The 23,893-nt window shown below is 46.7% G+C and overlaps 1 protein-coding gene across 3 annotated transcripts in view; it reads right to left on the bottom strand.

Moving 5' to 3' along the window:
- The window catches only part of PDE7A (phosphodiesterase 7A), a 1,945,501-nt gene that overhangs the window by 417,977 nt on the left and 1,503,631 nt on the right, over window positions 1–23,893 (bottom strand). For all 3 annotated transcript variants that reach the window (XM_078687235.1, XM_078687233.1, XM_078687234.1), the window contains one exon: window positions 11,639–11,735. In XM_078687235.1, coding sequence (XP_078543361.1) covers window positions 11,639–11,735 — 97 coding nt within the window. The remainder of the gene's footprint in view (window positions 1–11,638; window positions 11,736–23,893) is intronic.

Raw genomic sequence — 23,893 nt, 5'->3', positions numbered from 1 at the left:
GCCACACACTGTTCTATAAGGAGTAAATTTCACACATAAGTCAAACATAATCAACACCACCATGGATCATAATAATAATAAACACATAAGAATCACATCTACAAACCAAAAACCATATACACATTGATCATTTATCACACAATTGGGCCCACTGGAGGGCGGTAACTGATATCCCAAACACCATCACTCATGGTCTCATCATGTGTACTTGGGAAACGAACAAAACAAAATTGTTCGCGCACAACTGAGCGGTAACAACCTTAATTATAAAACCCACTGGAGGGCGATACACAATATACACAAGGTTTGATATGATTTATATCGCTAATCACTACATGCCAAAATGTGTTTAAAGTCAGAAAACGCTAAAAATGTAATGAATTTTTAAGGGACTACATCTCCCACAACTCCATGAGTGAATTATTGTGACATAATGATCATGTGATGGGTGGCGACGCCCCTAGGGGAGTGATTGTGTGTTCCTTTTACACTGAACTAAGTGTATAAGTTTGTGGCAACACTGTTTTCAAACTAACCGTGACCAAGACAGCGGAGGCTGTCGAAACGCGTTGGTTTTTGCCTTATTTTGACACAAACGGATTGAAAATAAAAACGGATTTCAAGTAACCTGGTGGATTATCCTTGGATTTTGTCGCGACTCCACGATATCCTTTGATGAAGGAATCCTTGGTTTGAATAATTTAGCGGGCGGGCTCGTCCGCAGGAATACCGCGACCACATTTGCAGCGCCGGCTGGGGAGAAAAACGAGCCATCCAGTGTGATATATGTATATATATATATATATATATATATATATATATATTCGAACACTTTTCCACTCCCAATTCGGGCTGAAAGATGGCAAGCACACAGGTATCCGTTTTCCAAGTTGTTTTATTACAAACCCCTCACCCCTAACAGACGCGTTTCGCTAAAAAGCTTCGTCAGTGTCAGTTTGTGTGCACATAGTGACGCCATTTAAAGCCACGATATGTTTTACATTCATCAACATAGAAAATGGTGCTCAGTGCCTAGATTGCATTCGCAGCGGCCATCTTATAGTGTATTACTACTAATACAATTCATGTGGTTATTAAGGCGTATTTCAAATAAAGTGCTCTAGTGCTGGCCATTTAAAAACATGTGACAACAGACTGAGAATTTCCACAGTAAATACTGACTTTGAACAAATCAAGGGATAATTCGCATAAACATAATGCATAGTACTAATTTAATAAATTATTCCTATTTCTTTTCTCCCATAATATGACTTAATACATTACTTATCCCTTTCTCTTTTCAGGATGAAAAAAAAAATATATATATATATATACACACACACACACACACACACACACACATGAATAAAGACAATGATAAATAATATTTTAAAAAGTAAAGGGTACCTGAGAGTGGTGTCACAGAAAAAGATGGCGTAGGACAGCCTGTCCAACTGCCGAATCCTCTTGACATGCAGATTGAAGACAGTAATGTCTGGTGAAGGTGTGGACATTTTTCCATGTCACAGCACGACAGATATTTTCTAGCGTCACTACAGCGAATAAAGCTGTTGCGCTGCCACAGTTCTTGTAGAGTGGGCCTTGACCTTCCTTTGCAATGGCTTGTTAGCCTTGTCATGACAGAAATGGATAGTAGACGCTATCCAACGGGCAATCGTGGCCTTTGTGACTGCAGTTCCCAAAGTGGCTTGACCGTAGGCCACAAATAATTGGTCAGATTTTTTAAATGTGCTTGTTCTTTGTCGATAGAATTTTAAGCATCTTTTGATGTCAAGAGAACGTAAAGCTCTTTCTGCTGGTGTAGATGGATTTGGAAAGAAAGTCAGCAACTTTATTGGCTCATTGAGGTGAAACTGTGTCGTACCTTAGGTATAAATGTAGGATTCGTTCTTATAGTCACGTAATCCTGAGAGAAATGTAAAAATGGTTCATTTATTGTAAAGGCCTGAATTTCACTTACTCTTCTGGCAGATGTTATAGCTAGAAGTAAAGCGACTTTCCATGTGAGAAATCGGAGCTTGGCTTTGTGGATGGGCTCAAATGAATGTTTCATCAATTGTGTGAGGACTGTGTTAAGCTCCCATTCCGGAGGAGGGGGTAACACCGGAAGAAATTCCCTGAACAGACCTCTCATGAATTGTTTAATTAATGAAGATGAACATAAGGAAGGCCGTGCAGCACTTTTTCTGAATCTGGATAGTGCAGCTAAATGGACTTTAACCGATGAACAAGTGAGTCCAGATCTCGCTAGATGCAGTAGATAGGGAAGAATTTGTTCTGCAGGAGCTTCTGTCGGATGAACCTTGTTATTCTCACACCAACAGCAAAGCCTCTTCCAATTAGGAAGAGAAGTCTTAAATGTGCTTTAGCTAAGATGTCACAACAATCCTGAGTTATGTTGAGGTCCTTGAACTGTAGCAAATCAGGAGCCATGCGTGTAAATTTAAAGACTGAGGATCTGGGTGAATCACCTGTACGTTGTTCCTCGAGAGCATTGTGGCTGTTGGAAGAAGACGGATCAGCTGGTCCTGGGACAGCAATAGAACCTCTTGAAACCAGTACTGACGTGGTCATCTGGGTGCAATCAGGATGAGAGCAGCTTTCCGATTTTATCTTGCTTAACACTCTCGGGATTAGAGGTATTGGGGGAAAAGCGTAGGCACAAATCTCTGACCATCGCATGGACAGGGCATTCCCTCTTGACCCCTGTTGCGGATATCTGCTGGCGTAATATCGGCATTTCTTGTTGTGTTTCGTTGCAAACCAGTCCAACGTCGGTTTGCCCCAAGTCTGGAATATCCTGCTGACTTGAGTTTGTTCTAGTTCCCACTCATGACAGTCTGAAAGGGACCTGCTGAGTGTGTCCACCAGTGTGTTGTTGAGGCCTCTGACATGCTCCACCTTGAGTGTTATGTTGAGTAGCGTCAACCATTCCCACAACTCTTGAGTCTCTCTTGACAGAGTTGCCGATCTTGTCCCTCCTTGCTTGTTCTCATAAAACATGCTGGTGGTATTGTCTGTCCGAACCAGCACTGATGAGCCGGCAATCCTTGGAAGGAAAGCTTGCAGGGATAGAAAAATTGCTCGCAATTCTAGGCTGTTGATATGTTGTTGTTTATACTGTTGTGACCATTTGCCTTGTATCTGCAAATCTTGGAGATGACCTCCCCATCCTTCCATGGAGGTATCTGTGGTCAGAACAAAATCCGGAACCTCTTGTAGAAACGTGTGACCTTGTGCCAAATTGACTCTCTGTGACCACCATTCGAGAGCGTTTACCATGGGTGGTGTGACCTTGATGATGTCGCTGAAGGAACCTTCCTCTATCTCTAAGACAATGTAAAGAACACCTTAAATTTCGGAAACTCCTGAAAACTGCACTGTTCAGAAATGAGATCTAGTTTCCTTTCACTCATTTACCACCTCTGTTATTACCGGCTCCACAAGCGCAGAGATACTCCAGTTGGAGTCGATTGAAGCGCTATATAAACCAGCAAATAAATAAATAAATAAATAAACCTACAACTTGCTGCCACTGAAGGTGCAGTTTCTCCTGTAGAGGTTTCATTCTGAGTCTTGCCAAAGGGACGAGGTTTATGGCCGAAGAGCACATCCCCAGGAGAGAGGCGAACATGGGGACCGAAACGGACTTTCTTTTTGAGACCCGAAGTGCTAGCTTCTGAAGACTAAGATGTCTTTCTTGTGACAAGAATGCTTTGCACTGAACCGCGTCCAGCCGAGCCCCAAGGAAAGGAAGAACTTGCATCGGACTTAACTGGGATTTGCTTTTGTTCAGTTAGCCCCAGAGAGTTGCAATGGAAGTCCTGACCGATTGCTCCGAAGGACCTTTGATTAGCCAATCGTCCAAGTACAGGAATACTTTGATTCTCCAGGACCGCAATGCTGCCGCCATAGAAGCTAGGCACTTTGTGAAGATCCTTGGAGCAGATTTCAGTCCAAACGGGAGCACTTTGAACTGATAGTGGATGCCACCCACAGTAAAGCAGAGATACTTGCGATGTTTGGAATGGATTGGGATGTGGAAGTAATCTGTTCAGGTTGCGAAGATCCAGGATCAGTCGCCATTCCTCTGATTTCTTTTTGATCAGGAAAAAACGAGAATAGAAACCTGTTCGTCTCTGATGTACTGGGACCGTCTATGGCATTCTTGAGGAGCATTGTACAAGCTTCTTTGAACAATAAGTGAAGATGAGGGGGAGGGGGTCCACTGATCGGTGGTAATTTCTCGCCACCTGTCCACAAATGTTGAAATCTTCGCGCCCACTGGAAGGGACGAAGGTGTGAATGGCGTCCTGCTGAGATCACTGCTTCCTGCTAGAGTCTCGCCCTTGGTTCTGGGATCGCTTTCGACCTCCCTGGCGAGAGAAACTAGCCGTATTGGATTGGCGATACGATGATTGATAATTCTGCCTGTATTGGGGCTGATACTGCTTGTTCTGCTGTTGGTAACCTCCTCTCGAGGAATAACCACGCCCCTTAGCGCCTCTGAATGTTCCACGTTTATATTGTGGGAAACCCAAAGATTTTGCTGTGTCCGTATCGGTTTTAATTGCTTGTAAGGCCTCATCAATGTGCTTGCCAAGCAATGATTCTCCATCGTAAGGCATGTCCAATATCTTCGTCTGGACTTCTGGTCTGAAGGTGGAACTTTAAGCCAACCTGGACGCCTGAGAACTACAGCTCCAGCTAGCTGTCTAAAGTTCATATTTACGATGTCCAGTGCGCCGTCAATCGTTTCGGATGCAGCGCGATCACCCTCCAACACGATCTTCCGTGCTTCCTGCCTTTTGTCTTCAGGAATGAGATCAATCAATCCAGCCAGCCATATCTGACCACATTTGGCGGTCATAGCGCCCCATGATGGACAGGGAGTTAGCAGCTCTGATGAAAGCAGCTGCCATACTTGAAAACTTTTTCCTAATGAGGTCTAATCTACGTCCTTCCTTGTCCGGCGGTGTAGTAATTGGTGTTGCCGGATTCGTAGACCTTTGTTGGGCAGCCTGGGAGATGACTAATCTGTTTAGGGTGACCAATGAGACAAGATGAGCTAGTAGCTGGGTTCCCAATATTTCTTGTCTATTCATGGAAGCACCGCAGGTACAGATGCAGGGTTTTTCATGATCTTGACGTCTTCATTCCACATGTAGTCAATTATAGGTACGGCCCTGGTGACCTGCCTAGACTCTTCTTTAAAATCCTGAAGGAAACATTCTGTGGTTTCCACGGTAACCGGGAGCTGAAATCTGGCAGCAGCCCTCTGTATGAGATTGTGAAAACCCCCTATATCTTCTGGTGGCGAATCAGATGGTTGGAGAATAGGTGGCGAAGGCATAGGGATAATATAAGAGTCCCATGGATCCACATTTCTCCTTCTTCAGCTTCCTCTTCAGAGGATGTGTCTGGATCCTGAGGAGGTTGCAAAGGTGGACGTTCCTCTGAAGGCTCTGTATGTGGAGGCATCAGTATTGGAGCCTCAGGTGGAGGTAAAGGGTCTGTAACTGCCACAGGAGGAGGTGTAGGGATCACCTGCTGAAGTGGAAATCGCGGTCTATAATCTGCAAGCATGGCTTGTAAATCCTGGATCAGATTAGGAGGCAGATGGCTGGTGTCAGACTGATGAACTTGTGTTTGATACACCTTATGGTGTGGAACCACAATGTCCTCCTGGTAATAATGCTCACTGAAACCCTCTTCTTCCTCTTCATCTTGACACTTTATATGCAGCTCAGAAGGATGGTGAGCTATTCCAAAAGGTCCTTCTTTATCCTCATAATCGTCATCCTCTTCTTATGCATATGTATCTAAAAGATGCGACGGAGTAAGAGGCGAAATAGTACAATATTCATATCTTTGAAATGTCTTCAGTTGAAAACTCCTAGATGGAACAGGAGTTGAGTAAGTTGGTGCTGCAACTAAAACCTTAGCTGTAGCCGGTAATAGCATTGTAGACAGCATTGTAGATAGCATGGTCGTCGACGGGATCTCCATCGATGGACTGCTAGTCAACGGGCTCTTTGTCATTGTTGTCGGTGGAATCGTCGGCGACTGGCTCGCAGTCGACGGGATGGTCGTCGACGGAATCATCGTCGACGGAATCATCGTCGACGGGCTCGACGAGACGATCGTCAACGGACTAGAGGTCTTCGTCGACGGGGCAGTCGTCAATGAAGCAGTCGTCAATGGCGTAGAAGGTACCTGTGTCTTCGTCGACGGTACGTCCCTCGTCGACTATGCAGGCTTCGTCGACATAGGCTTCGATAAAGACTTCGTCAATGGGGCATTCGTTGCCGATTCTTCGTTGACGCTGTTCTTAGAAGTCACACAAACCTTGTTGACAAAATAGGAGATGTGATTATCGAAGTAGTTATAGTCTCCGTCGACGAAGAAGCAGAAGAAGTGACAGAAACTGTCGACAATGGAGGAAAAGCCAGAGATTTTGAAAGGCTTTTACTCACTGTTTTTGAAGATTGTTTGTGAGAGTCCTTGAGAGCAGAAGTCTGTGGAGACTTTGAAGGCCCAGGGGACGTAGGAGGAGACCTCTGAAGAGGGCCAGAAGTAGAGTGGGAGGACTTTAGATGTTTTCTCCCCTCACTAGAAGAACTGTCCTGAGATCTGGCTCTCTTACTAGACGTTGAGGCTCGGTCATCCTCTTCAGCGGAGGAGCATTTAAGCCACAATAGGACTCTTGCCTGCCTATCCCTCAGAGTCTTAGAAGGGAAGGTGCGGCAGATTTTACAATCTTTTGCCTCATGCTTTGGGTAGAGGCAGTAGATACAGTCCTTATGTTGATCATCAACATGGACTCTTCTCATGTCGCAGGTTCTTCAGGGCTTGAACAAGGCCTTCTTATCAGACATCGTTGAAGAAAAAACTGAGCTGGCACTCAGGGAGACTCCCTTCCACACGACGTGCAGTGAAAATCTGAGGAGAACTGGCTCTGCAGAGAGGGTTCTAGAGGGTGCGGACAGCTGATTGGTTGTATCAAAAGTTTGGTTCTTTTAGCATAAAGTTGTAGATAGGCTACTAAGAGTTAAGCCTCAGGCCTTTTTCTTTAGGGCCTACTACTGTTATTTACCTTTGGCACTGCTATTTCCTTTACTGTGGGACTCCCGCCTCGGCGACGTGGAATGATTCAGGCATGTGAAACTATGAAAGATACCCCAATACTGGATATGACCAACCCCATATCAGCGCAGCATAAAAAAGTGATACTATTCTCGAACAGTTTCCAGAAATGCAGGGTGTTAGAAATTGGTTTTCGGGTTGGCAGAGGTATGCACTCTGTCCCAGCAGGAACCACAACCCTAGCCAGGTTAAGTGTAGTACAGACTGAAGGTTTACCTGTTCTCACCCTGTGGTAGCATAACACAGTGCAGTCTAAACTAGGCAATGCATAAAGTATTTGTGTACACACACAAACACAGTGAAAACAACACAAAAGTACTCCACACCAGTTTGGAAAAATAGCCAGTATTTAAAACAAAACCAAAAGCAACAAAAATCCAACATGCACAAGTCAAGATATACATTTTTCAAGATTAAATCAAAAAGCAGTGCTCAGAAGCCAATAACTGTGGCTGAGGCGATCTGGTCACGCTTGACCAGGACAAACCAAATATTTAGTCTGATCATAATGGAGCGCGGGCCAGATGCAGGAGCCATGCAGACCCACTGACCGTACTGGGGACGGGGCATCGCAGACATCAGTGATGCGTTGTCCAAGACTCACACAGCAGCAATAATTCAGAGGCACTACATTGGCAAAGTCGGGGCAGCTTTGTAAGTAGAGGTTGTTCCATCGCACACTTAGACGAGCACCGTCCACAGCTTTGGTGGTGGCAGTGGCAATGGGTTGATTTTGCAGGCAAGGCACCAGTTCCAATCGATGCTTTGGTGTATAATTGTTGGTTTCCTGGGTTGCAGCACAAAACACTCACTTGCAATGGCCCAGGACTGGATTTGGCACCAATTGGCAGAGCAGGACTCACAGCAGAGGAGCCCAGGTGCTGGTAGCAAAAAGCAGGTGAAGTCTGATATACCTGGGACTTCGGGAACAGGAGTCAAACATTTGCAGAACCTTTAGAGATGCATTATGTAGAGAGTAAAGTCCAGGCCTCTCACTCCCAGGCAAGAGGAAGCAAGCCACCACAGGAAAACAAGCAGCAAAGTGGCAGTCCCTCCTGGCAGCACAACAGCTCTTCCTGGCAGAATCTCCTCAGTCCATTAGTGTTCGGAGTATATTGTGTAAGAGGTCCAGTACTGATATCCATGTTATCCTTTGAAGTAGGGAGACTTCAAAGAAAGGTCTTTGTAGAGCATACAATCTGTCCCTTCCTGGCCCTGGCTCCAAACACACAAAAAGGGTTGTATGCAGCTCTGTGTAGGGAAAGGCACAGCCCCATTAAGGTACAAATGTCAGCTCCTAACTCTCACTAGCTCAAAAAGACATCAGCCTGGTGATGGGCCATCAGAATGTCTAGGACGCACCTCAGCTACCTTTGTGTCTGTCTAGATGGAATGCATAAAGCCCAGATATCACTCAATCCAGATGTGTATTTTAGGGACAGGCAGAGGTTTAAAATGGTTAAAGTAAGAAAATGGCAACTTTCTGAAAATGGCATTCTCAGGCCTAAAATTAAAAAAAACAATTTAAATAAAATATGACTTTATTTATTGTGAATTCGGAGACACCAAACGTACTCTTACTATCTTTTCCCAATTGGAAAAAGTGTTGAAAGGCAGCTCCAATGACAGCCTATGGGAGAGATAGGCCTTGCTGTAGTGAAAAACACATTTTGCAGTTTATACTACCAGGACATGCGAAACTCCAAAGTACGTCTTACCTTTTAAATACACTGCTCCCTGCCCATGGGGCTACCCAGGGCCTACTTTAGGTGTACCTCACATGTAATAAAAGGTAAGTTTGGGCCTGGCAAGTAGGAGAACTTCCCAGGTCAACATAGCAGTTTAAAACTGCACACACAAGCTCTGTTGTGTCAGCTTAGACAGGTTTGAAGGGCTACTCATGTGGGTGGCACAATCAATGTTGTAGACCCACTATTAGCAATTGATTTGCAGGCCCTGGGCCCATGGAGTGCACTGTAGTAGGGGCTTACTAGTAAATCAAATATGGCAATCAAGTAGAAAACAAATGCCATTACATTGTTTAAATATCTTTATTGATCAACTTGTAAGAAGCACACTAGAAGTCACCCCAACATGAGGTGTAGTATTTCTGTATCATTTCACCCTACAAAGGATATCAATACAAGCCGTTATCCTTTTATAAAACACAATCCAACATAGACAAACCCTCCTCCCATCACCCCCTCGGCACTTAGCATAGCATTACAATAAGTCCTAAATAGGCTTTCAAAATGACATGCAACATAAATTTTAACAGTCTCTTCGCCCTCCACATACAGCCTAGCATTGTGTACAGTAACTCAACATAGGTCTGGCCTGCTTAGTAAATACACTGTAAGGGGAGCCCAGAAATCCTTTGGGCGAGATGCATCCGGCAGTTCCTCCGCATAGGTGTCCAACTGGTCTCTACAGTACAAACAAGTCAGGGATCCACTGTTTCACTGTTGGAACAGCTTTAGCCCCCCACCTCTGCACAACCGCTCGTTTAGCGAACAACGTGGAGATGGCAATCAATCTCCTGTTACAAGGTTTAAGCTTATGAACCCACCCCAACAGACACACAGCGGGTAAATATGTAACCAGTTCCAATACAACTTCCGTAAGCACTTGTGTGACCCTTGCCCAAAATTCAGCGATTCCTGCAAAGTGCCAGGCTAGGTGTAGGAAATCTGCATCATCATGTCGACAACGCACACAGCGCGCACTTTCTCGGAGCCCAAAACGTCGTAACTGAAGCGGGGTATAATCGAGTTGATGCAAATATTTGAAATGGATGATTCAGAGATTACAATTCATTGTTAGCCATCCTGTCAATTCACAACAGAATTTCCATTCAACCAGTGTCATAGAGGTACCCACTACCGCCGCCCATCTGATATATGAGGGGGACTCCGCTAGCTCAGTCTCCCTAAGAGAGGCGTTGTAGAACTTTGTGATCAGACCGATCAGACCCCCTCGTTCCTCCCCCGCCAGCAGTGCCCGCAGACTACGCAGTTCGGACTGGAATTCTGACTAAATATCACAGATTGCTTTTTGCACCCGTACATAGGTAAATCCCAGCATTAGGCCTGCACTATAATGCCATTACATTTTAAACACAGATCACATGCACTTGAGCACTGGTCAGCAGTGAAAAAGTGCCCAGAGTCCTAAAAAAAGCAAAAATGAAGTTCAGCATTAAAGTCAAAACAGGAGGTTGGAAGGCAAAAAGACATGGGAAATCACGCCTAAAGACGCCAGCTCTAACACAGGTCAACAGCTCACCCACCTTCACACACAGTCAGAGGGGGCACTCTGTGTGTGTCTAAGGGGCAAAGAAGACGGAGCGAGCACAAGTTGTGACCCCGACTCCGAGACAATGAGCATTGATCTCCACTTGTCCCCCTTGGAAACAATTACGTTGAACAAGTTATAGGTACTATAGACCATTAGCTCACTAAGAAGAAGGGTAAGTGCAAAGCTTACCCAAGCATGTCACCAAATAGTTACATGCCATAATATGGGCCTGAAGAAAGCCCTCCAACCCGACGGGACACACTAAGGGCTAAAACATGTTGACCACTCACGTTCTCATAGTAGGTGCTATAGAATAGTAGCCCTTCCAGACACACACCACTTCTTTATTTTAACCTTGCCCCATCTCCAATAGAATAAAGATTCATTGAGGAGAGATGGAGTGTCCATCAGTCTGAAGATCAGGAGAGGAGGAAGACAGTGCAGCGCCAGGGCAGTCTTTTTTTAATATATATATTTTAATGTTTTTATGCTCTGCCCCTTCCCCCTTTGCCGCCCAACCAAATATCTTCAGGACCAGCTGTCACTGCCCGACCCCCTAATCAAATAGCATCTCATCATCTTATCTGGGAGAAAACGTTACAAAAAAGCAAATTAGTGTTATGTGAGAAAGGAAGAGGAAACACAGATAATCCAAGAAAGGAAGCAGCACTGCAATTCCAAGGCCCAGCAGATAATCTTAATCTTTAAACCAGCATAGCACAGACAAACACCGAAGGACAGATGCTAACCATATTACAGGACATTCCCAGCATGGTCCTGAAGCTGTCAAAAGGGAAAGACCTGCCCAAGTCTACCAGATCTACGGCTCTTGTACCTGACTCCCGAAAAGTAAAGTTCATTTTTAGTATCCATGATTAAATTGGGTCAGTTTGCTGCAGGAGACCGTTGAATGGCATGGTGCATTGGTGTCTGCCCGTGTGCTATGCAACTGCCAAGTCATAATACTATTCAGTATTATGCTATTAGTTCTAAATGTGAAGGATTAAGGATAATGGAGGGGAGGGGAGGGACAGAGAAAGATGCACCTCAAAGAAGGAGTAAGTAGGATGAGGCTAAAATCTACAATTTGGCTTCCTTTGCATAAGACAATGTGACAAGCTGAAAGCATTATAAATTACTTTGTCATCTTTTGTATTGCTCTATATGTACGTGCCTTGGTTGAAGAACTCCTCTGTTACTTTATCACTCCACTGCTTGCTTATTTCCCAAGTCCGGCATGGGTTTGAAATGTCAGCACACTTTAAAGCTATCTGAAAAAGGAAGTAGTTAAAGTTTAAAAGAGATGGAACTCAATGAAAAGTATACTTATATTTTGGCTTAAATATAGTTAACTATACTTGATCACAAAATTACATTAATACAGAAAATTAACATTCAGTGAAGTGTTTGACAGCTTAGAACACATGCTCTGCTTCTCCAACATATTTTAGGCACAGTATCCATGAGTTAAAAGCACCACTAAATGCACACCATTGCCCATCTTCTACCTGTTGGATTCTGGCTTCTTGCTATGCTTACTTTTTGAGAATTTTTCTCTACTTGCCACATCTTAACTAATGTTTCTGCCGATGTATACCCCCCATTGACCATCAGAAGTCTCCTGATCGACCAGCACCAAATCCTTTTCCACTTATTGAAATAGCTACTTCGCAGTAGGAATAGTTTTGTAGCTTGAAGAATTTTCAGGATTCACATGCTGTACATTATTTTGATATCTAGTGTTTGGGCCTGGAACCTTTTCTTAGTCCTCATATTCCTTCTTTGCTGGACATTTCGTGTTACAATTTAGTGCTAGGTTCGCCCCCTTGTTATGTCAGACGTGTGCCCCAGAAGCCATGTGTTGTCATCATCTTCAGATTGTCCTTATTGGCTTCCTGTCGTACTTGAAAAGTATCAGTGTCTCTTCTTAGCTTTGTTGCATCTCATTTATTGAGGAGGTGGGTGGGTCGCATGTGATTTTAGAAAGTTCTTCAAGCAGCAAAACTACTCCAACAGGTAAGTTATCATTTCATTTGCAGCATGACTCTTTTCTGGATTCACATGGTGTGCATTGATTTTGTAGTGGTACCCTTGGATGTTGAGTTAAAATAAGGTTGAACTTGCCGAAAAATGCTTCTGATTTATTTGTCCTACCTGTGACTCTTTGTTCACTTGAATGTCTACACAGTTGTATTTGGTGAAGGTGTGAATGGAAGACCAAGTGGCTGCGGTACATATGTTGTTTATTAGAATGCTTGCTATAAAGGCAAAGTTGGCTCCCTTTTTTACTTGTGTAAAGCGCTTTAGATCTTGCTTCTAGTTGCAAGTCTGCTTTTTGGCAGCATATCTGGATTACTTTATCTTTCTTGGAATGGTGCCTTTTCTTGCCGGTGAGCCTCTGTCTGAATTTGCAAAGGATACAAGGTAGTACATTACAACCCACCACACATTCAGATTATGCAGAGTTTTTTCGACTGCATTTTTGGTTGTTGGAAGAAACCTGGTAGCTGAATTACTTGATTCATGTGGAACTGTGATATGAACTTTGGTAGGGCGGCATGGATTAGTTGGCATGACTACTCTGTCCTTGTAGGTAAGGTTCAGGGGTGGTTAGCACTCGCAGTTACCTCACCCTGAGTAGCGGAGTGCCAGCAAATTGGTAAGTGGTCTTTAGGGTTAAGACCCTTAGTTCGGTCTTCTGTAGTGGTTTAAAAGCCGCCTTCATTGGCTGTGTCAGCATCGGGACGAAGTTCGATGGGCATTGGTGCACATCTGGGTGGAGCTAATATTTTGATCCCTCTAGAAACCTTTTGATAACTTGTATTGCGAAAACAAATTTTTTTTTTGGTTGAATTTTTTTTATTGAAAATAAACTTTCGCCATATACAGGCCCTAATAATATACACTATCATTGGAAGGAAAAAATATGCAATTGTATAGACAACAATACAATCAGTCATAACAGTGTCGTAAGTTTCGTTGTGACATTTCAAGTTCCACAGTTGGTGAAGTGCAGAGTTCTCCCAGATAGGCATTCCAGGCCCCCCACTTTTGATCCCACTTCTTAGGACATCCTCTGGCTTTATAAACTTCTATTTCAACGACCATACATTTATCCATATCCGCCACCCAGCCAATCACCAACGGCTTGTCGGCAGCCCCCCATTTCATAGCAATGGCTCTCTTAACCAGGGTGTACCCCAGGGTGGTGAATTGCTGTTCAATGTTTGTGAGATCAGTTGCTTCCCAAACGTTCAGGATTCCCAGGGGGGTGTCAGCACAAACTATTTTACTAGTGCGTCCTGCATCTTGTTTGTGGCCTGTTCCCAGATGTGTCTTATGTAGGGGAAATCCCATAATACATGATAAAATGTGGGCAATTTGGTGACAGCCACGCAGACAGAGCGCATCCTGTCGTGTCCCCAACTTAGCTAGCGTTACCCCCAGTAAAATATGTCCTATATAGGACCTTAAGTTGAACCAATCTGAAGTGTTGGTTAATTGCGGTTTCCCTAGTTGACAGAGCCGCCTCCCAGTACTCGTCGTCAAGCTGTCCTAAATCTGATTGCCACCTGTCCCTAAGAGTGAGCAAAGGGATCTCGGAGGTTATTATACAGTTTACGGTAAGTGAGGGAAATGGCCTTAGTAGGAAGGGACTCAGAGGAGTCGGTCTTCCAGAGGGGACGAGTCCGGGACAGTAGTCAGGTCTGTTAGTGCTGTGTTAAGGGCATGAAAGGATTTGTGGGGACCTGAAAATCTCCTTGGCTGCCGGTTCATGTTTCGCTTGTAGTTCTTTGAATGTGATTAATTTCCCTTTGTGTAAAAGGACCCCAACCGTGGAGCCGACTCAGCTTCTACACCCCCGCCCGCCAGCTCTGTTCGGCCGGCCTCGCTCTCGCCGCTGTACCCCGCATCCATCGAACAACCTACGGCAGCAGATCCTTCTCCTTCCTCGCAGCCAAGACCTGGAACACCCTCCCTTTCCACCTAAGGCAGACCCAAGACCTGCTCACCTTCAGAAGACTTTCAAGACCTGGCTCTTCGAGCAGTAGCTGCACCCCTCCCCTCAGCGCCTTGAGACCCTCACGCGTATGTAGTGCGCTTTATAAGTACTCTGATTGATTGATTGATTGAGATCCCTGTCGAATCCTACCTGATAGCACAATAACCCCAGCTGTAGAGAGGACCATAGAGGAGTGGACTTAGTCAGCTTTCCCTGCCAACCCAATCGTTTATAAGCCAACCGCCAGACAGAGACCGTGTGAGCCATTGGACCAAGAAATCTCCCCTTGCGGGGTTTGGTATATAAGGCTCCTAAATACCCCTCCCGGCCAGTCTGATACCATTCAAGGTGGTATGCCGGATTCGACGGGGGACTGTGCAGCCAGTGGTTGGTTGCCACTAATTGTGAAGCCCAGTAATAAAGACGCAAATCTGGGAGTGCAATGCCCCCATCGTACAAGCTCTTTGTCAATTTACCTAGGGCAATACAAGGCATCCCTCCATCCCACAACAGAGTCCGAACCTCCGCCTCCACACTAAGAAAATAGAAGTCCGTGATGGGATATGGGCAGTTATTGAGTGAGTAAAGGAACCGTGGTAGTGCTAACATTTTAAACAGGACCACACCCCAATAACGACAGCGGCAATGATCACCAGTGCCTGACATCTTCCCTGAATCTCTGCAGAGGGGCAGCCAGATTCTTGTTATGAAAGGTTCTGGGGTGATGAAGATTCCCAAGTACATGAAGCCATCCCTAGTTACTTCTATGTTACATCCTTTAGGTAGTCGAGGCGTAGGGCCATGGAGAATATAGAGTATGGATTTTGCCCAATTAATGGCATAGCCGGAATATTTTCCAGAATTAGTAAAAATATTGAGTATAGTGTGGATCGAGGCGTATGGGGAAGCCAAATAAATGAGGATGTCGTCTGCGTATAATGATATTCTGTCCTCTATGTCGTCGTCCTATTTTAACCCCTGCAGAGTGATGTCTCGTCTTACCCATGCGACTAAAGGTTCTAGCACAAGCGCGAAAAGCAAGGGGGATAGAGGGCAGCCCTGTCTAGTTCCTCTGCACAACTGGAATTCCCTAGAGGTATGGTTATTCACCCGCACCTGCCCCTGCAGGTCAGTATACAACAAAAGGACCCAGGCTATACATCTTGGGCCAAAACCAAAGCGTGCGAGTACTTTGAGGAGATATAGCCATTCTACTGAATCAAATGCCATAGAGACATCCAGGGTCATTATCACTGCGTCCTCCTCCAGGCAGGGGTGTCTCGTAAGCACATTATTCACCCTGCGAATATTCAATGCCGTGTTCCGACCGGGCACAAATCCAGATTGATCTGCGTGGACCAGGTAGGGCAACACAGCATTCAAGCAGGAGGCCAACAGTTTCGCCAGGATCTTGGCTTCTGCGTTTATGAGCGAAATAGGTCTAAACGACCCGCAGCAATCTGCCACCTTCCCGGGTTTTCGTATGACCACTATAGAGGTTAGTCTTTGGTCTGGTGGCAATATGCCCTTCTCCAGGCTCTCAGAGTACATAAGATTGAGGTGGGGGGCCACATCCATCGCCACGGATTTGAGAAACTAATGGGGATACCGTTTGGCCCCATCGCTTTCCCTGAGTGAATGCTATAAATGGCTTCACAGAGTTCCTCATTTGTAATATCCGCTTCCAGATCAGCCTTTTCGGTTGCTGACAGGGAAGGCAGGTTACTATCCATCAATAATTGTCTGGAGTCTTCCGATGTGTAGGTGGTAGAGGAGGAATATACTCCCTCCAAGTGACTCGCAAAAGCATCTGCAATGTCCTGTGGGTAAGATATTCTCACTCCCTCATCAGTGGTTAGTCCTGGCACCCATCTGTGTCCCTGGTCTCCTCGCTCCAGCCAGGCCAGCATCTTGCCCGCCCTTTCCCCCCCATCTCGTACACACTGACGTGTGGACAGTAGGCGTGCTCTTGCTTTCTCTTACAGTAGGGCTTTACACACAAGACGCTTGATAGTCAGGTGGTGCGCAGTAGTATCACAGGTTGAGGAGTTATGGAGTGATTCTAGTCATTGTAAATCTGTCTCTAATTCAAGTATGCGCTCGTTTTGATGTCAGACATAGCCCAGCTTTAACGCTAAGGCGTGGCCCTTCAATACCGCTTTAAATGCCTCCCAGATCGACTGTGCTGACTCCACCGATCCAACGTTTTTTGTAAAGTAATGATCTGTCTGTTCAGCTAGTTGGTCCCTTATATCATGTATCTTGAGAAGCCACAGATTTATAACCACAGAGCTACGCTGTTTTGGGCGGTGAAAGGTAAGCTCGAGCCACAAAGGGAAATGATCCGAGATGCCACGCGGAAGTCTGCGGGGATTTTTAAATTGGCCTACATCCGTCGTGAGAAAGTAATCAATGCGTAATCAATATGTCACTTGTGGTTGCAGTGATCGCCATATGTCTGCAAATCCCATAGCCTGAGTGAATTCCTTCATAAAGGTGTTTGGTCTGAGATTTGGTCGTTGGGGATATCCATATACTGGATCGTCCCACAGTCAGGTTAAAGTCCCCTCCAGTATCAGAGTGCCCGTAGGCAGTTCCAACAAAATTTTACCTAAGTCACTAAGTGCTTCTTTTCCCAATGCGGGGGGGGGGGGGGGGGAATACACCGAGATGATATCAAATGCTTTCCCTTCCCAGGTGGCCTCCAAAACCGCAAATCTACCCAGTGGGTCTGCCCAGACACGGGTGGGTGCAAGTGCGAGGTTCTTGCGCACTAGGATGCCTGCACCCCTGGAGACGGATGTAAATCCTACGTGTACCAATAGCTTATAGCCCCATCTGTTAAGGACCTTGCAGCTATTTCCAATAAAATGAGTTTCTTGCAGTAGGACTATGTCTGGTGCGTGCCTCTTCAGATATTGTGACACTATGCCCCTCTTTATTTTGTCCCCTAGCCCGTTGACGTTCCACGTCAGGGCGGAAAGTGTTTTGTTAGCCATGGTAGTCAGTGTGGGGTAATAATGTAGTCAGGGGGGCGTGGTAGGTATCAACCCTCCTGAGGGGGGGGGGGGGGGGGGGACGAGACCCAAGTCAACCAAGGTAAGCAATTGTGTCAGTGGGGGCTGGATATCTAATGCGGGGGATCGAACTATAGCACATTTCGGAAATAACATCACTTGAGAATAGTCACAGCTTTTTAGGCCAAAGACAATACTGAATGCATAAAAAAATTGAACATTAACAAAAACCTGAACCCTCCATCCACCCCTCCCCTTCTCCCCCAACCAGTGGATTTCAAACTACCCACCCCCCAACTAGCTAGAGTGCCTGTCGCCCCCCTCCCGTTGTGGATGCCTGGTGTACAGCCTTACCATCTGCACCGTGAATGAAGGATGGATCCATGTTACACAACTATCAAATAAATCCTCGTGGACCACTCAGCACTGCAATTAAGCTATCTAATACTGTCAATGAGAACACCCGGGTCAACCACAGTAAATTCTCAAATTACTCAGCCAGGGGTCCCCATCACACACCCCACCGCCCAAAACACCTTAGTTTGTTCCTCAAGGTCCCAAATGTCCATCCGGTGCAGCACGGAGTATTGTTCTATCTCCCACCTGCTCAACCCTTCGGGCACAAGGTGCTCTCTCTCCGAAAGGATTTTTCACACTGCCCTCTGTCCAGTGGGCCTCCTCTGGCCCTGTCGTGCCTGCCGATGTTCTGTCTCTCCACCCTGCGCCATCCCTCCAACCAGTCCCAGGTGTCTTCTGGTGAGGAAAAGAACCAGGATTTACCGCCCGTTCAACCCGGAGCTTTGCCGGGAAGAGCATGGAATACTTTATTTCCTTGTCCAGTAGTGCCTTCTTGATCGCCTGGAAGTTGCGTCTCTGGGCCTGCACTTTCGTTCTGAGGTCCGGGAAGAATGTTCTTGCCCTGTTTTCTATTTGGATAGGTGGCCCGGAACGAGCAGTTTGAAGGATCACGTCGCGGTCCCAAAAATTGAACACTCTGGCTATTATAGGTCTCAGGGAAGCTCTTGCTTGGGCCGCCCCCCAGGGATTCAGTGGGCCCGCTCAATGGAAAAGTAATCTGACAGGCATTTCGGTTGGAGCTTCTTAATGTCCCGGTCCTCCACGAAGAGGTCTGCTGCGGGCCCCTCCGCCCGCTCCAGGACCCCCAGTATGTGTATGTTGTTTCTTAGCGCCCTTCCCTCATAATCATCGAGGAGGCTTCCATTTACGCCTGCCGCTGGCCATAATAGGGCATGAGGACCTTCAGTGTGAGACTGATCTCGATACTCGCCGCTGCCTGCCCAGGGAAGGGGGGGGGGGATCTCTGAGTCCCTCTCCTGGCAGCCTGTCGGTTTTCTGGGTGATATAGAGAGTTATGTAGTCCGGTAGGTGAACGCCACTCAAAGCTACCACTGGAGCTTTCAGCTGTCTGTCAAACACAAAAGAGGGAACTGACTAATCTTGGTACACGAGGGTGGAGATGCTCAGGAGGTATGATGAGGCAGGCGCAATGGCGGGCACTGGTGTCCTCCCACGGCGTCTCTAAAGCGTGACCCAGCCAGCCGGTGCCCTCAAACGCTTGGGCCCACGCGTGATTGTGTCATCAGCAAATGTTACAGTCATCAGCCACGTCGCCACACTACAACCGGGCTGTGCAACCCAGGCAAGCGATGGCCTTGGGTGATGTAAATACCAGTGGGTCCGCCGCGCCACTAGGCCTCAGGCCGGGGCCCCAGGTATTGAAGGAGCCGGGAAGGGGGGGGGGGGGGGGGGATGAACGCACGCCGCCTCTCACCATGAGCGTCACCCGCTGTGTGCGCAGCATCAGGTAGGTCGTTAGCAGTCGGTGGGCACGACCCTAGCCCTCCAGACAGCCTTTCTGTTCAGGGCCACTCACCGCTGCAGTCTGAATCATCGTCTTAGGCCGCCATGATGTCTACAGGAACTCTCAAGGGGTACCATTCAATCCAGCATACCCACAGCAGGGCAGCCAGCAAAAGTGTGGTCCGGCCCAAAGGAGTTAGTCCGGGCCGGCAAAAAACTCCAGGCAACCCAGGGGGGCTCCCGCACCCGACCAGGCCGCAGGCCGTGGCCTCGAGTAGGAGTCAGGTCCCGAGGGGAGGAGGGACGCGCGCCTTCGTCCACCCGCACGCGCCTCCCCCAGCTGTTCAGATGGCACAGACTCAGCTGTCAGCAGGCTCTGGTCACGCTAAGGGCTCCCCCGTGCTCACAAGGTGCCACACCTCACCGGCGCGCAGCCCCACCGCTGCCTCAGTCAAGGTCCCAGGAGCAGGCCGCCATGTTGTCGCCGACAGAGCTCCAAGGGCTCCACGGAATCACCGCTGTTTCGGTGCAGATGGGAGGTCGGGTCTCTTGGTATGGTCCGCGCCGGTGTCCTCGGGATTTGTGCCCCTCACTTCGAGGGGATGGCGGACGATTTTGAGGCGGATAAGTGCAGAAAGACAGAGAGGATAGCAGAGTCGCTTCAGAATGCGGGCATTCCGTTCAGCTGCTAGCCACGCCCCCTGTGAAAACAATTCTGTCCTCTTGTGCAGGCTACTATAGTCGCCAAATTGACTTTTAGCAAAGCAGAGGTTAAACTGCTAGCTCTTAAATTAGGTAACTAACCACTGTGGTATCTTGTGTCCTGTTGTCGAACAGTTCTTCCAATGCACCACAGGATATATCTTTCATTTAGCTGCGTATCACTTTCTTGTCCTTAGAGCTTCCTTTAGGCTATCCGTTGACCTCTTTGGGAGGTCTGGGTGCCCAAATGGTCTTCAGGAGTCAGGCCACTAGACACAAGCTGGTAGGTTGCAGGTGATGGACCCTCCCTCTGTGCATGGAAAGCAGGTTAGGAGCTGGTGGCAGTCTTTATCACATTTCCTTGCACCATTTCCACTAGGTCTGACAACAATATTTGCCTTGCTCATTGTGAGGCAATTAAGATCAGCATCATTTGCGACTGAACTGATTAATCACTAGATTTACAAGTCGAATTGGAGGAAAGGCATTTGAAAATTTCCTTGACCAGTCTATTGACAGGAAATTTCCCACGGAGCTCTGGTGTGGGCGCCTGGATGTGAAGTGTTGACATTTAGTAGTTGCTGGGGTTGCAAACAAATCAACTTAAGGTATAACCTACGAGTAAACTTTTGAAATAACCTAATGTTGAAACACGACTGATGCGTAGTCTGTCTGCTTCTATGTTTTCTATATTTCTAAAGTGTATTGCTATTAAGTTTATTCTTCTCTGGTTGGCCCACCTCCAAATTTCCTAGGCTAGCTTTGATAAAGCATATGCTCTTGTCCCTCATTTGTTGCTGTAAAGCACTATAGTTGTGTTCTTAGTTTGGCCTTGCACAGTCTCTCACCACACCTGCATTTGGAAAGACTTTAGGGCAAGGAACACAGTCTTGAGTTCCAGGACATTTATGTTTTGGATTGCTCCTCTGCCTTCCATAGCCCTCTAATGTTGAGCTCACCCATGCATGCTCCCCAGTCCGTGTATAATGGGTCCATGGTGATGATCACCATTGGAGTTTTTGTTTTGCATTAAAGGTCTTCCCACTGCTTTGTTGTCCACATTCCACCACGTCATCTCCTGTACCGTTTGAGCTACAACCACTAGATCTTAACTCCCTGTTGCCCGTGACCAGCGATTTTAGATCCATTCCTGAACTGTAATCATATGCAGTCTAGCACAGGAGGCCATCATGCCCATCACTTCCCCCACAGTCCTCCATGTCCGAGACTGGCCTTGCGGTCATGGAAAGCCTTGTCTGTGATCGTCCAGATCCTGTACAGGGTGGCAAAGGCTCTTGCCTTCACTGTGGCAATTCTTACCCCACAAAGATATTTTCTCCCTCTGGCTTTGTTGATTTTTCTAGGGTTATTGTGAACCCTAGTTTGTAAAGGATATCCATACCGGTCTTGATGCTCCTCTTGCACTGAGAGAACAAACTTGCCTTTACCATTCACACTAGAGTATACATGTGACCCGTTTCTTCTCAAGAATGCTGCTGCTGAGCCTAGACATTTTGTAAATACTCCAAGGGCTGACTTGATCCTAAAGGTAAGCACCCTGAACTTAGTTTATGAGTAACCAAAGAAACCTTTTGTTTCATAGGGATGTGCACGTAAGCGTCTTTTAGGTCTACAGTTGCCATACATTTTTTTTCCTGCAGCAGCGGGAGACCGGGTATTACGATGTAACATTTTTAAATCTGTGACAAATTGGGGTAATTGATTGATGGGGGTGAAAATAGAACCTAGCAACAACCATGATCCCTGTCAGGGGGAACCACAAAAGTCACTAAATTAACCAACTGGTAGCTTACCACAAAAGAAGTCAGGCTTAACTTAGAGGAACTCCGTAAGGAATTTGTGCACCTCACAAACCGCAATTAAGTGAAAACAGGAAATAGTTCCACATCAAATTATAAAAATAGAGAATATTTTTTCATATAACATTTTATTGGTTTACTCGTCAGACAATACATTGTGGAATAAAACCACACAACCTGTGTGTCTTAGGCTGGTAAGTTACCGATTTGCACTGCAGGAATAACCCTGCCCACCCCTACCCCCAACAGCTGACCAACATAACAAAACAATCTGTACCTTTACAACTCTCCCCTCCCAGTCCCTCAGGTTTATGCCTTATTGTTGTAGGACTGGATATTGTCATTTCATAAAATGACAGACACCACACCGCCCATATTTTGTAATGTTTTTGTGGACAGCCCATCAATGGTTTTGTACATGGGGAGATTCAAGCTCATGCATCAGTCCAGCCCCACTTTCCACCTCTCCAGGGACTGTGGACCCATGGCTTTCCAGGCTTTAGCAATTAATTTTTTTCATACCACCAATCCCAACATAGCAACGCATTATCTGTCACCATCTATTTGGGTTGTGACATAAAGGAGTGTGATCTTGGGATCTTGAGGCAAGAGAACATTTTAGTGAATAGAAAAATGCCAAGATGACAAAAATAAAATCAGTAGACTTAGAGATATGCAATTTTGAGGTTTTAGGTAGATATAGGCCTAAAAGCACATATTGGCTCTCACTGCCATCTGGTGGTGCTTGGCTAGGGAAAGTAACAGACCTTTCACAATAGAGCGCAAGCAGGATACAGGGACCAGCTTAGTCCAGCTGATAAAGTTAACTTCTCAAAGTCTGGTGCTACAAGTCCATAACTTCAGGATTTCTCCTTTTCTTGTAGAGAAGTGCACTCAGATGCCAGCCAAGGGTCCAGGACCTGAGGAAGCCCCTCTTGGGGGATCAGGGACTCACTCTAGCAGAGGCCAGAAAGGCTCAGGCAGGTCCAGTTGCAGCAGGTTCTCTGGGCAGTTGCAGGGAGGTCTCTGGAGCTTGTTGTGTCCCTGTTGCTTGAGATCCGAAGGTCAGCCAACTAACCCTTGGAGTCACTCATGTAGCCTGAGATTAAAGGAGCAGGTCCAGTGTTCCATCGCAGAGAGCAGGGTAGAATTCAAGCAGCAACCAGTCCTCTGGGGAAAATGGCAAGCCTGGAGCAGAAGGGCCAGTCCTCTGTAAAACAAGGCAAGTCTCACACAGCAGGGCAGTCCTCTGGGGAACAAGGCAGTATGTCCTCTGCAATGTCTGCAGGTTAAGGAAGAGTGGCTCAGGAGGTCCAATATTTATACCTGGTGCCATCCTTTGAAGTAGGGAAAATTTCTAGGCTGCCTCCACGTTTGGCTTAGGAAAGATGTTTGCTTCCCATGCCAAGGCTCCGATAGGTTTGTAGTGAGTGGGACAGTACCCGCAACCTGGAAACACGCAATGGGGCGGGCACTATTAAAAAAAAAACTCCCTTGATCCAGCCAACCCGAGCAACTACCGCCCGATCTCTCTGCTCCCATGGGCGTCCAAGATCCTGGAGAAGCACGTCAATACCACTCTGACGAGGTTTCTCGAGGAAAACCATCTCCTCGACTTCTCCCAGACGGGTTTTCGCCCAAAACATGGGACAGAGACCGCCCTATTGGCCGTAACTGAGGAGGCAAGACGGATCTTGGATCGAGGGGGGTCAGTGGCAGTGATCCTCCTCGATCTGAGTGCCGCGTTTGACACGGTACATCACAAAATCTTGTTGAACCGCCTTGCCGACCTAAGAGTGTCCGAAGATGCCTTGGCTTGGATCAAGTCCTCCTTGTCGGACAGAACCTTCCAGGTCTTTGACGGCACATCCCTTTCATCAAGGAGGCCTCTGGGGTGTGGAGTTCCACAGGGCTCATCTCTAAGTCCTACGCTCTTCAATGCATACATGAGACCACTGGCTGGGATTGTTCGTCCGCATGGTGTTAAAATCATCTCCTATGCGGACGACACCCAGCTGGTGGTTTCCCTTGCACAGAAAAGCGGCCTCCAGTCCCCGCCAGATCTA

Source organism: Lissotriton helveticus, chromosome 4_1, assembly GCF_964261635.1.
Source record: "Lissotriton helveticus chromosome 4_1, aLisHel1.1, whole genome shotgun sequence".
Taxonomy (NCBI): domain Eukaryota; kingdom Metazoa; phylum Chordata; class Amphibia; order Caudata; family Salamandridae; genus Lissotriton; species Lissotriton helveticus.
Note: the sequence above shows the minus strand (reverse complement) of the source record. Positions and strands in the feature narration are given on the sequence as shown.